The following is a 14,535-nucleotide window of genomic DNA, read 5'->3' on the forward strand; positions in this document are numbered from 1 at the left end:
TACAGATTCAAGACACCCTGTGCCAGCTGCAGCAAAGCAGCCCCAAAACATAACCGTCCTGTCCTAGGAGTTCTACTGTCTGTGAAAGTTGTTCTGGGCTCTTTGGTTACCATCGTATAACCCATCTCTTCTATTTGTCATCAATTTTCCTCTTGTGGCCACCTCCAGGGAGGTTGGCTACAGTCCTGTGGACCTTAACCTTCTGAATAATATGTGCAGCTGTTGTCACAGGAACATCAAGCTGCTTGGAGATAGTCTTGGAGATATCCTTTACCTTTAACATGCTTGCCTATAATTTTCTTTCTAATCTCCTGAGGCAGCTCTCTCCTTAGCTTTCTGTGGTCCATGTTCAGTGTGGTACACACCATGATACCAAACAGTACAGTGACTACTTTTCACCCTTTAAATAGGCAGACCGACTGATTACAAGTTTGAAGACACCTGTGATGCTAATTGCAGGACACACCATAGTTTAACATGTCTCTATGGTCAAATCATTTCCAATCTTTTCTAGGGGTACCATCATTTTTGTCCAGGCCAGTTTCATTAGTTTGCTTTTTAAAATGATTCTGTTCTGAACCACAATTAAAAAGCAATATCTGACTTTCACCAGTTAATTTTCAGTCAATTTTTATTTATTATTACTTTTGTCAGTTTCAAGTTATTTCAGGGACCATTCTGTGTATAACGGAAGGGTACTAACAATTTTGTCCACGTGTGTATGTGTCTCAAAAATACGGAGCCAGATCCAAGATGAAAGTGGTGAGTTTTACCAGAAAAAAAAAAAATCTGAAAGTCTGAGATTAAAGTCACAAATTTACAAGAAAAAAAATCTAAATCCCGTCCTCTACACTTTACATTGGCTCCCAGTGCAGTATAGAATAAGTTTTTAAAGACCCTAAATGGCCTGGCCCCGGAGTACTTAACTGAGATTTTAACCCTGCGTGAGCACAGCCGGTCGTTACGGTCTTCAAACCAATTGGTTTTAGAAGTCCCAAGGTCAAAGTATAAGCGATGGGGTGATCAGGCGTTTGCAGTTGCTGCTCCGAGACTCTGGAACAAGCTACCCCCTGATATTTGCACAATTGCAGATGAAACTATTTTTAGGTCTAAACTTAAAACCCACCTGTTTAGACTGGCTTTTAATCCGCAGTTGTGGTGTGACAATTTCCTTTTTTTTGTTTCTTTTTAACTTTTCTTTTCTTGTTATATGTATCTATTGTATAATATGCTGTTTTATTATATTCTATGATGTGAAGCACTTTGGAAACCTGACGGTTGTTGTAAAGCGCTATAGAAATAAATGTTGATTGATTGATAACTCACGGTTGTGTTCCAGCTCTGTATTTTAAATTTTTTTATTTTTTATTTTATTTACAATGGCCCTAATACGCAGCTGTACCTTTATATCTCATTCATATTACAAGTAAAAGAAGAGTCCGTAAGAACGCACAAGGCCACGCCCATTTGGCAATACGGCCCATTTGATACAGATGGCCACCAAGTAACAAACTGCTTTTCAGTGAAGACAACTCACCCAAATTCTGACGATACTCTGACTTGATGCCAATCTGTAGAAGCTGATTCTCAAACAGAACTCCGTTGTTCTTGCACACAAACCTGTAGAATAAGGGCATTTCAAGGGTTAGTCTTTTAACAGTCATGTTGTCCACTGTCCTGAAAAACTAGCCAGATTGTCACTAGTTAATGTGTAAAACTGTAGCCACACAGCGAGAAGTCCGAGTTCCACAACCACTGACCTACATGCTCCGGTGTTTAGCCAGTGACCCAGTTATGTTATTACTATGGATGCTCTAATCTGACAGGCACCAATCAGCTGATAGTATTGCACCAATGACTGTATCACATTGGTATTCACATCGCTAACTTATCACCTATTTTATAAAGTTTATGTTCATGTCTGGATCCACACAGATTCTTGATCAGTGCTAAAACGACTCAATGATTTCACAATTTGTTGAGTGAACTGTGATAATCTCCAATGTCATTTAGTAAGCAAAAATGCCAGAAATTCAGTTTTTAGCTTCTTAATTATGAGGCTTTGAACAGTTTTCTTTCAGTCAAATAGTAAGAGTACAGTTGGGTTTTAAGGCTTGATGGATTAGTGACAACAACAAATGTGATGTCATGTCCCCGTTCACAGGTGTCACTAGAGTTTGAAAGAGATGGCAGGAGAGACAAACCTATCTGCTGATTTGAAGGTAAGAACATCAAATCAATGGATAGATCATCAAATACATCATACAGAATGTATCAGAAGTAATGAATGACTTTTCAGAATATAGAAGAATATTTCATGATTTGGAGAACAGCATGGTTAACAGATGAGGTAAAGTGGTGGATTTTGCAGTGTCTATTGTTAAAAACAGGAACTCATCAGCAATCAGTACTGGATCATCATCATTATTATAGGACTATGCTGGTTAGATAGATGCACTCAAATGCATCAAAACTCAAACCAGTTGATGCAAAGGCTCATTCCGAGTCTACTGTAAGAGTTTCTTTCTGACAAGATGTCAAACCCTTAGCAGAGATGCAGTAATGTAAACACACCACAAAGCTTACAAACAGGGGAAGACCTTACTTGTTGAGAAGTTCGTCTGCCTCAGACAGAGGAGGAGCAGGATCCTCAGAGGGAGGAGCAGAGCTGAGAGACCACAGGACAGAGGAGGGATGGACACAGATAGGCAGCAGGATAAAGGAGGAATGAATTGATAGGGCAGAAATAGGAGATGGAAAAGCCATCCATTCAGCGCAGGGTCCAGCAACAGCGTGATTAAGATTGGTTAAGAGAAACGTGAGAGAAGACAAGGAAGGATAAAAGGATAAAATGTAGAGGTTAGTAAAGCAGTTTGTACAAAAATGACATCATTACACAATGTAAGGTATCTGCTGGGTAGTAACACCGTGTAAAAACTCATCCAATGCAGCCAGTATGTATTTGGACGATTTCTGTTGTTTTGCTTCTATTCTCTCGCACATTGAACAAGAAATGAAACAATAGCTATGAGGCTAAATGGACAGACGTCTAGCTTTGTGGACCACGACTCCTATAGTTTAGTTGCAGCAACACCCTTTAAGACACCTTAGGGCACTGGTTCCTTTGAAATCCTATGTGCTAGGTTACAGTGCCAAAACAACAGAAAAGTAGCCACTATCCAAATGCCCACAGACTGTACTCTACTCCAGACACTGCTCACATGTTTAGAAGCTTGATGCCATGAACATTTTTGGTATGAAAAAGTGTGTGTGCACAGCATTTTCCCCACTTTACAACAGCCACATTGCAGCATAAGGATTTAGTTTGCAGCTTTGTATTACATTTGTTGAACTGTAACAATGTACTATGTATGTTATTATGTAGATGCACAATTACAGTGTGTGTCAGAAGAACGGCACCTCGTTATGCCATTGTGCTTCTGCAATGGTTTAACAGCACCGACTGGAGAACTGCCACCTCCAACTGTTTATGTCAATGCACTCAACTTTTTCTATAGACTCACAACAGCAATGGATAGAAATGTGCATTTATTTGCATTTCCTTTTGGCCATTTTCTGATAACTCAGTTAAAATGTGTGCTACATTGGGATGGAAAATGGCTAGTGACTCGGGAAATCATGGTTGCCTGGCAGTTTTTCTTTTTATAATATGGCTAAGCCCTTTTGTGGAAGAACCTGGGTGCATTCTCCTGCTTATCTTTATTTCATGCAAATGCTTATGTGACAATTGAAATCTATTCCTTAGACAAAAAAACAAAACACAGCTAAATCCACATTGTAATTTATACCGCTCACACCAATTTCATTGTTAGTTAGGAAGCACAAACCTCCTTTTCAGATGCCCTGACTGACAAACTTTGGCAGTTCAGGCTACTTTAGAACATTGATTTGACAGAAAGCCGGTCACAGTCAACCACTGTGAATACGCTGCCGTGCAGTAAACTGTGCGTCCAACTCTGATGACGTCCAATTGTCACCTCCCATTTTCACATGTACATTGTGTGCACGTTTGGCAGATTATCTTGCCAGGAAACAGCATGGGGCCCATTTTGGCCTACCTTGGGAAAATGGAGAACAATGTACTGTGTATTCCAATCCTATGTTGCACCAAACTGGGCTTGAATATTCTTTTTTCGCTAATCGTCATTTTCAATTAATCTGATGGTAATGGAAGGCAGCTCATTTTATTAAGGTTTCAGTTCTAAAAAATGTTGAAAGGCATCAACGCATATGTAGAGCGAGTCAGATGTCTTGTGTAAACCTAAACAGCACATGTGCATCAAGCTACCCACTCAGTGTAGAGTACATTACCAATGACGTGTTCAAGATGAAAAGCCTGTCCTAGAAAAATAGAGATGCACTGATCGATTGGCCTGCGATCGGTTTTCAGCTTGATCGTCAATGATGGGTGACCGGGCCGATCTGTCTCGCATAATAGATTCTGTGTCTGTCAGATTTCCACGCATGCTGTGCCGCACGATGGTTCACGTCATGTGCAGAGCGACGTAGACATTAATCGTCTATTCTCACAGCCACACACGCTAAAACACGTTGTCGCCGTGGAAGTTTATCACTGTGATTAAATAAGACATCGCTCACAATTTGTAATACCTGCAAGGCCGAAAAAATAATATATTAGGCTATTTTCGGCCACCCATTTTAGCTATTTGCAGAGAAACACACGCAGACATTAGCTGGAAATCGTTAGACGCCGCGGATACGGTGGATATTTTAAAGCATGGACCAGGTGAAGCAACGGTGAACACACCTTTTGGTGCTGACGTCATTCGGTACCACGTTGTTCTCGATTGGTGACTTTATAAAGCATACTGCTGACAAAGAAAGTCAACAGAGCACACACATACAGGGAGAGAAACAGAGAGAGACAGGTGTAGATGTGTGTGTGTCTGAAGGGACAAACAACACGAGCAGAGTTTTTGTGTAAAAAGGTTTTGGTGAAAATGTTAGTTATTTAAAAGTCAGTGTTTTGTTATGAACATACAATTGAATGGACCCCAGGAAGAACAGCCAATGTTTTTGCTGGTGCTAATGGGGATCCTAATAAAGAAAGAAAGAATTGTCCATTAAACCATATTTACAAAAATGTTTGTGTATGCTGTCAATTGTAATTCTTAGAAAGAAAATCGGAATCGGCAGGTCAGACTTTAAAAAACTCGGACAAGAAAATTGCAATCGGTGCATCTCTATAGAGGAATAATGTGGAGTTGCAATATTTGTAGTTTTCTAGCTAGTTCTATAGTTTACTACTGGTCCCTTACTCCGAGTCACCAGAACCCTCCACCAATAGGGAATCAGAGGTCTCGGTGGGCTGTTCCAGATCTCTGTCAATGTCCAAACACGGTAGAGGACAGGAGACAGACACACATTCGAATCAACACACACACACACACACACACACACACACACACACAGAGGGAAATGGAGAGAAGGGAAGGAGAGAAAAAGACGAAAGACAGTCACATACACAGCAAGATAAAAAGAACAGACAAGTGTAGCAGACCTGCCAACCATGAAGAAAAATCTACACCATCTCATCATGGTTGCCCCTTTACACTGCCTGGACAGCTCCCCTGGACGAGGGGTGTCTAGTACCACTTCCTCTGCTCACAGCACGGTTAGGTGCACAGTACACTGAAGCCACTCAAGGCACTCTACAGCATGCTGGTATGTTATCTCCTAACCAGGGGCACTGCACACACCTTTGCTTTTAAACTTGGTGAAATTTTAGTGCAAATCCTAATTCTTGCTTAACTTCCTGCACAGAGAATTCAACCGAGGCCACTTTGATCTAATCATTGTAATAAAACCTGACCACTTCCCCAGGGTGGAGCTGTCAGTTTCACACTCCACCAACTATGAACAAAGACTAAGTGATTCCCAGATGTACCAGTGGCTAGCTAGCCAGCTAAGACACAACATGTACAGAAGACAAGTTACTGAAAGGCATGTCCCTCCTTCTTCAGGGAGGCTAGAAGCCTTCATCACCTCCAGCATCCAGGTAAAGCCAACATTCCCGTACCAGTCTCGTACAAACACAGAGAAAACACGGATATCAACTCTACTGTCCAGCTTTGGAAAAGACAGCAAATAAGCCCCACTATTCAAATGCTGAAGTAACAGACTTTCCTGGAAGTAGCAGCTATTTTGTCATTTCATTATAGTAACATTTTACTGTATGCATGTCACTCTGTCACACATCTCTCAGGATAATCTGTTATTGTTTAACTAAGCCTTGCTTTAGCATTACCTACCACGGGTCTCACTGAACGCAATGCTATGTTTAGCTATGAGGCTGTCTGGATATTTCCAAGTCATGCTTGTACACTCCTACTACATACCTCTGATTACCAACTTGTCATATCAAACCTAAATACTGACGTGAACAAGTTCAAACTAGTTCAAACAAGTTTGCCCCGAGTCAGCACTGACTTCTAAAGAAAAAACAGTCACAGCAAAGACAGGAGGGAGGGCGGGGGTCAGATTCAAGCAGGAGCCCTAGTGGGCTGATTGTGGTTTTTGAACAGCATACAGTGTCTGACTACGAATGTCTTCAGGTTGACAGGTCCACATTAGACAAAGATAGAGCAAAGAAAGACAGAACCAACACAGCAACAACCAGCATGGACACATTACAAGTAGTTGCATAGTAGTCTAACAGTGCAAACACCACAAACACAACATCTATTTACATCAACAGGAAATTACACTTCACGACAAATTCGGGTGCTTCCCCATTAATGCTCAAGACCAGTTTTGCTCAGTCCAGTACGAGAGCCACCGTCTGAACAGTCTGCGTGTATACATGCACTAAGTAACTGGGTTGCAGTCAACCTTCTTCACTAAGCTCATTCCTTAAATGGCATGTAAACAAGAAACACGGTTTCTGCCATGTAGGTAACTGGGTTTCTTATCAGCTTTGTACAAATACACATGTGCAAGACAAAAGACTGAAGACAGGAGAAGTGACGGTGGAGTGGATGGATGAAAGGAGAGATCATGACTCACAGCAATGTGTCCTTGTATTTTAAGTCCATCCAACGTCCTACTGAAACTAACTCTAGAAGTCTAAATAAATTGGTTTGCACCACTGAACAGTGCATGTAAATGCGTTTCTTTAAGTAACCTGGTTACTTTAGTGCATGTAAACACATGGAGTGAAGGCAGCAGTACAGTAGAAATTAGAGTTGTCCAGTACCGGCCCTAAGGATAGGTATCTGGGCAGGTCCAGGCATATTTTATTAGATTGTTATCGGCTAAAATAGCTGATCAAATTCTGATACTTTCGTCACTGAACACAGCATTGTGCTGCATGTGAGAGTGAAAATTCTGAGCTGAGACTACAAGGTTGGCAAAAGATTTTCAGATTTTCGGAACCTTAATGGTAATCAATCCGTAATCTCTCCTGCTTCTTTCTGGGCAGTGCATATAACTTTCAGGTGTGGCATTCTCCTTGTACATCTTCCATTTATTTATCAATAAATTAAGCTGATCAACTTAGTAGTTCTGAAGCAGGACCTTCAGTAGTAGCTTGTGAAAAAGGTGTCTCAGATTAAGGAGGCTACAGCTGTTATTTCAAGGCATTATTATTATTAACATTTAGGTAAATATAAGTATCAGATTGGACTCTATTGGCAGATGGCAGACAGCAGACATTAGGACTCGGGTCATCCCTAGCAGAAATAATGTTCAATCAATGGTCGTGGTCAATAAAGTCACAAAACTGGTGGTGGTTTTATGGTTGTACTTATTTAAGAAAAATATATGGTTTACATTACATCCTCTTTATGCTTCTCGTTTCATTGACTTGCAAGTTTGGTTTTTAACACTTCTCATTTTTTTCTACAGTACTGCTGTCTCAAGCAGACAGGCTCTTTCCTCTGGCAGCTAGACTGTGTTATCAGCGACCCATACTGGACTTTGGCCAAGGTGGATTCTACATCTGCTCATCAAGAGATGACCTTTCACCTTAGGAAGCCGTCGTCATTCACAGCAGGAGAGGGTGCGGCAGGCCCCGCCTCTGAGAACACATCCACCAATAAGCTGCCAGCGGTGGTCGGAGCAGCACCGAGGGGAGCAGCAGAACGAATTCCGAGGAGGTCTGCTGATGGTGATGGGGTGGACTGGAAACAAAGGAAACTTGCAGTTGGCCCACAAAAGAAATGTAATACTTCAACTGCTGGGATGCATAAAAGCAGCTGAAAGCAACCAGGCACTTCTGTTAATATTTGAATAAGCCAAAGAGAGGGTCTGCTTACAGCGTTGGAGGAAGCCATGGCTGCTGTGTCTGGGCCTCGGTCAGACCCTCCATTCAACTCCCCGCCCTCCCTTTTGCTATCTTCCAGCTCTGTCACTGACACAGCACCGGGCCCTTTCTTCTTCTTCAGCTTAGCCAGGATTGATGACTCCCTCTCTGGGAAGGGAGGCATCTCTTCCAGGACAGTGGCCTGAGGGAACAGGAGGACACATCATGCTGTGGGTATGGACTGAAAATACACACCCTATTAGATGGTCAACACGTTCAGCAGGAACAGGACTGCAAGCCTCTGGACTGTGACCTTTTTGGAAACAGTGTAACAAAAATGTAATAACATATACCAGTGATCTTTGCAGATGTTATTTTATCATTCATTTTTGGACCTCAGCTGAGCTGAGTTTGACAGGGTCATCAGAACTAACCAGGACATCAGTGCTAGCAATGGAAGAAAGCTTCAGGTACTCCACAGCACGCTGCTGCAACTCCACGTCCGAGTTGCGGATCTGGCTGTCACAGCGCAGCACCTCTTGGATGGTGGCCTTGGTCTCTGGGAACAGGTTGATAAACTTGATGTAGGCTGACAGCAGCAGGGCACGAGTCGGCACAGAGCACAGATGGAACTTGGAGTGGAGAAGGTTGAACTGGACCAGGGGGCTGGATGACAGGACAGCAAACTTACTATTTATCATTTCAACTGTCAACTTAGTGCCTTGGCAGCCAAAAACCAACATACCTGGAGCGTGGGTCACCAGCAATAAGGTTACCAAACTCTCCCAGGATGTAGCCCCCAACCTTCACCATGTTCTCATGGCAGGCAGGGGCCTGCAAGGCCTGGAGGAGACGATGATTCAAATTACTCTTTTTTAATTCCAACAAGGAAAAGTTTATTCACTGCTTGTTTCCTAAGAAATAACGCTAGAGTCTAAAGCTGGGGAATGCAATTGGAGGGAGGCCTGAAGAGAGGTTGGGGATTTTTCATTCAATTTGTCCTAATAAATAAGTCTGAAACAGGCAATATTTTGATTTAACTAAGTGCTGCCTGATCAAAGAATATGTCAACAAGATTATGAATCAGAGCAGACACTACATCAATTTTCTACAGACACACGCTACAGACATTTTAGTATGTTTTAAACAACACAATGATTGTGGTTTCATAACCATTTTACCAATCTTGATCATCCCTGTCCCTCTCAGCTAAACAACAGCATCTTAATCCACTACTGCTGTCAAAAGCTGCAGTACTAAGGTTTCATGTAGTGGTACCTCAAAGACCGTCTTGGCGGCGTAGCCCTGCACATCGTCTCGGTTGATGACGATCTGAATGACGCGATACCACACCTCCTCGCTGACATAGTCGCCAGCAATGCGGATGAGGTTGAGAATAGTGTCCACGTACCAGGAGTAATCCACAGCATACTTTTCTGCAAGTATGGCCACTTTCAGCACCTGAATGAAGAAGGCATGACAAATCCCAGCTCAGTCAGTTGGCTCAAATTTAGGTTAACAGTTTGGTTTGTCAGTATTAAATCATGTTAAGAGTTCATAAGAGTACTGGATTGTTTTTTGATGCTGATGAATAGAATATGCAGCTGGCAGAAACAAAACATATTCACCATTTAGAGGAATATAGTCACATATATGTGAAGAAAAAAAGACAATAGCATAGAGTGAAATCTTTCTTGGCACACCCACCATCTCCTCTCTGATGGAATAGTCTGCTGTCTCAAGGTAGCTGAGCATCTCAGCTACGATCTGCTTGGCGTTGCTTCGATCACACATGGCATACAGCAGATCAGCTGCCCTCTGTCGAACACTCACGTCCCGCTCAGTCTGCAGAGACACACATAGTGACAAAATAAAAGAATAAGACTTGATGAGGTAGAGACAGACCTATAGACAGGTGTTTAACTACGAGTGGATTGTCCCGTGCTACTGACCACTATAGCACAGTTATCCTGCATCATTTTTTAAAGCTATGGTGTGTTGCTGTGGCTTTGAAATGTACATAGGAAGGTTGATGGCACAACTCTGTCACACTTCATCATTTAATCAAAATATTTCTCAGGCCTGATGTCAACAGTGTGCCTGTGTTTAGTTCAAAGCGTGAGGCACCACCTTGAGGGCGTTGATGACGGTCTCGATGTGCGTCTTGACTGCTTCATGGGAAAACTCAGAGCTGGCCAGAGTGCACATGCTCTCCAGAGCAAGGTAGCGCAGGTTAGTCTCTCTGTGCTGCAGGAACTGACCCAGTTGGTTACAGGCTCGCACCAGCAAGTTTGGCTCACTGCGGAACAGAAACCACAGCGTTCACTGGTAGCCTGGCAACACACTCCTTGTGTCATCAGGTTGCGAAAAGGTACATCAGTAAGCCACAGTTAGGGCTAAGCAAGACTAGCTGAAATTTTATTTCATGCTAATTCATTAACCACAAGAAAAACAACAATTAATACAGTAATGAACGATTAGGGCTGAACGATTTTGGAAAAGAATCTAATTGCAATGTATTTTTTACCAATATTGTGATTGCGATTTAATATGCGATTATTTTTTACGCTCTTTATCTTCTGTATTATTCAAATGGACAAGCAATAAATCAGTGTGTGATATGACCAACACAATATTAGATAGAAACATACACTGTTCTTTCTTTCCTATGTTATGATGAAATTAGATGATGCTTGAATTGCATGAATTATTAAATGGTGGAGAAGTAGTATCAAATTATAATAATTTCAGAGAAAGATAATTTGACTCAAGTTGTGTCATGTGCTCAGAGTTTAATCGCAGCCTTTGCGATTAGAAAATCTTGTTCTATCATATCGCAATATTATCGCAAATGCAATTAATCGTTCAGCCCTTCGAATGATCTACAAAATGAATTAATTATTACCTTCATGTGTGCAATAATCTAAATGAACATGCATTTGGGTTAAACTCACAATAACCAACCAGGAAGATAGTCGTTTAAAAGTTTCATCAACATCAATCCAAAACATACAGTAAGGATGAAACGGTATGAAAATTTCATCTCACGATTATAATGACCAAAATTATCACAGTTATCAGTATTATCACGGTATTATTAAAATGTACTGATACACACTGAAAGCACTTCAACAAGTTTTATATTGAAAACTACAAATAAAATCATCATAGATAAATACCTTTTGCAAACATATGAAAACCATCTAGTCAGTGTGCATTTCATTAAATATTTTATATTATTTTATATCATAAGTAATGCAATGACCCCATACACAATTAAATGATGACAAATAAGTCTCTAGAAGACAGTGATAGTAACTACAATGAGCCCAACAACTGCGGAGTCTGCAGCGTTTCTCCTGTTTGGACACTTCTACAACTAATTTGACAGCTACTGGATTTTTTATGAACAAAATATGTTGGTGGGAGACTAAACTGCGTAAATTGTTATCATGTGCAGTGGACAAAAAGAGTCTGCAGACAGGACGCACAAAGCAGCAGAACAACGTGTGGCGTTTTTACAAGAGCAGCTAACACTGAGCGCTTCAGTTTACAAGCGGTTAGCAAGTCAGACAAACCAAAGCTAAAAATGAACTCACCCTGCGTTCGCTATAAGGTCATTTTCTTCAATCAAGTTTCCCACTTTTATAAAAAATCAAAATATGACTTCAGACACGCTCGAAAATCTCTGCAGCGCTGTCTTCGCCCCGTTGTCATTGCCCCAAACAAACCCACGTTGCATACTGCGCATGCACGCCTCCTACTGAGAGACTGTCATGTTATCATAGTAATTAAAATGTGTACAGTAATAATAACCTTCAGGAATTTTACCGGTTTATCATTAAACCTGTAACCGTTTCATCCCTAATATACAGTCAATAAAAACTGTCAATCTTAAAGGTGGAGTAAGCGATTCTGGAGCAATCCAACACCATGACAGCGCGAACAATGAATGACACAGCAAGAAAGGTAACTAGTGTTAGCTAAGATGAGGGTTAGCAAACTGTGGCTACAGTTGCTGCCGCAAAGCTAACATGCAGAGCGGACGAGAGGGTCCGAGAGCAGCAAAGCAGCTCCAGACACTGACAGCTCACACTAGCTCACAGGCCTCCTGCAGCTAGGTGAACTAGAAAGTAAGCTGAAGGTCTGTGGACAAGTCATTTAACGTTACTGACACATACATCATAGCTGGAACAGCTTTGATTGTTTCACATTTATAGAGAGAACAAATACCGGCTTTTTTTCCAGCGCACACACACAGAATGGACAGCTATAAGACAGCAAGGAGATATTTGCTGAATTTGACAAAAATACATGTACTGGATTAGAATCACTTAACCCACCTTTAATACCAGTCATTTAAAGTTCCAGCACACACCTTGAAGATGGTACACTGCTGAGTTGCTGGATTAAATACCATCTCTCATCACTGTGTGTCAGTTGCTTGTATGTTTTGTTGTACTGCAAGAGTCGTGTTGTTAATTAGAATGCTCACCTGTCATAGTGGATGATAAGTGAGATAGCCTCAAACAAGATCGCATTCTTGGCATTGGAGTGCTGCACCTTCTTGGACTTGGGTGGCTCCTGGGCCTTATTGAGGATGGTCTCCAGACACTCTACCAGGCGGCCCTTGACAGCACCATCTTCTGGTGGAGGGTAGCACTGCAGCAGGCGCAGCAGCTTGCAGGAGAGCCACGGCGCCGGGACAAAGTAGTAGGTGTAATCCTGTAGGTCAGTGGAGGCCGACGACACAATCTGGAGAACCAACAGATTTTTTTTTTTCTCAGGACTGATTATGGAAAGTCAAAACTGAAATCTCAAACCAGTCTGCCCATTCTCCTCTGACATAAACAAGGCATTTTCGTCCACACAACTACTGCTCACCCGATATTCTCTCTCTTTCGGACCATTCTCTGTAAACTCTATGGTTGTGCGTGAAAATCCCAGTAGATCAGCAATACCTGATTTACTCAGCCCGTCTATCACCACCAACCATGCCACGTTCAAAGTCACTTAAATCCCCTTTCTTCCCCATTCTGATGCTCGGCTGATAGCTATTTATGTTATTTACCTAATAAAGTGGCAAGTGAGTGTATATATATATATCTTTAGAAAACATTTTAAAAATGACAGGAATGAATGCTGCCAGTGTAAGGTGAGACAAGGTAAACAGGGCTGTCAGTGCCAAATTTGGTGAAGAGAATACAGGAACGGGCACTTTACAGACATTTACAGATGACTAATTCCACAACATTTTCACAAGAGTTATATGAAGTTCTGTTTACAATTAATTCTTCATGACTGACGCGCACACACACTTACCCTGCTGAGTCGGGAAACGGCCAGGGAAACACAGGTCTTGAACTCATCTGGATTCTTCTGGCTCAGACAGGTGATGAGGGAGATTGCTGCTGTCACCACACCCTAAAGCGCACAAGAAGAGAATTAACTCTCTCGCCGATATCACAGCTCAGTGGTGCAACTGGTTTCATCATTCCAAACTCATGTCAGATGGAAAACCAATTTCTGATTTTGACCTTAAATTCACACTGCAGATGTATTATCTGGTCGTTACATTAGAAACCATTTCATCTCTTACAAAAACTATTTTAGATGCAACAACAACAAGGCTGCTTCATGTAACTACATGAAGCCTGGTGTCTAGATTGTGCTCTCACCATGTGTTGGTCGTTGAGCAGGTGCACCACGCGCGATGTCCACTCACCCATCAGCACCAAGTCAGGAGAGGTCTTATAGAGCCGCAGCAGGCACAGGGCCGCTGACTGTTTCACACTGTCCATCGTATCACTGTGGTGCATCACATTCATGTTAACAGCAGCGACATGATGTCACAGTGATGTAAAGTGATATGATAAAAAAATTGACTTCATCAGGAAGATTTGTAGTCTTTTTACTTTTTCAACCTTGCAAAGCAAAAGTCACACTCACCCAGCAACCAGGATCCGAGGGATCTCACTGGCAAAGGCCTCAGCCATTTCACGGCTTCCCACGTTCGCGATACAGTGAAGCGCCAGGCACATGAAGGTGGGGTTGCGGCTGGAAAGGTCGTTCTTGATGGCGTTGTTGATCAGACGGATCAGCTCGCTGTTGCTGTTTACCAACACTGAGATGAACAGGTAGCCCTGGAGTAACAGGTGCAGAGAGAACACCAGTAGGATTTAAATATTGTTCATGATAATACCTCTAAACAATCAGTGTCCCGTTTATTAGGTTCACCTAGCTAAAACTAA

General features: G+C 41.9%; 1 protein-coding gene across 3 annotated transcripts in view; it reads right to left on the minus strand.

Moving 5' to 3' along the window:
* The window catches only part of ap2a1 (adaptor related protein complex 2 subunit alpha 1), a 35,803-nt gene that overhangs the window by 10,468 nt on the left and 10,800 nt on the right, over positions 1-14,535 (minus strand). Inside the window, exons 3-16 of one of the 3 annotated variants that reach the window (XM_038739587.1) lie at positions 14,234-14,427; positions 13,963-14,092; positions 13,607-13,708; positions 12,780-13,039; positions 10,415-10,583; positions 9,992-10,129; positions 9,563-9,745; positions 9,030-9,127; positions 8,719-8,950; positions 8,298-8,486; positions 8,008-8,162; positions 5,301-5,363; positions 2,606-2,668; positions 1,538-1,620 (exon numbers count right to left, since the gene is read on the minus strand). In XM_038739587.1, the coding sequence (XP_038595515.1) occupies positions 1,538-1,620; positions 2,606-2,668; positions 5,301-5,363; positions 8,008-8,162; positions 8,298-8,486; positions 8,719-8,950; positions 9,030-9,127; positions 9,563-9,745; positions 9,992-10,129; positions 10,415-10,583; positions 12,780-13,039; positions 13,607-13,708; positions 13,963-14,092; positions 14,234-14,427 (2,059 nt within the window). The remainder of the gene's footprint in view (positions 1-1,537; positions 1,621-2,605; positions 2,669-5,300; positions 5,364-8,007; positions 8,163-8,297; positions 8,487-8,718; positions 8,951-9,029; positions 9,128-9,562; positions 9,746-9,991; positions 10,130-10,414; positions 10,584-12,779; positions 13,040-13,606; positions 13,709-13,962; positions 14,093-14,233; positions 14,428-14,535) is intronic. The other 2 variants (XM_038739589.1, XM_038739596.1) reach the window with 2 other exon arrangements.

The sequence above is a fragment of the Micropterus salmoides genome, unplaced genomic scaffold (genome assembly GCF_014851395.1).
Source record: "Micropterus salmoides isolate LMB-PRFRI ecotype aquatic unplaced genomic scaffold, ASM1485139v1 Ms_hic_scaffold_10, whole genome shotgun sequence".
Taxonomy (NCBI): domain Eukaryota; kingdom Metazoa; phylum Chordata; class Actinopteri; order Centrarchiformes; family Centrarchidae; genus Micropterus; species Micropterus salmoides.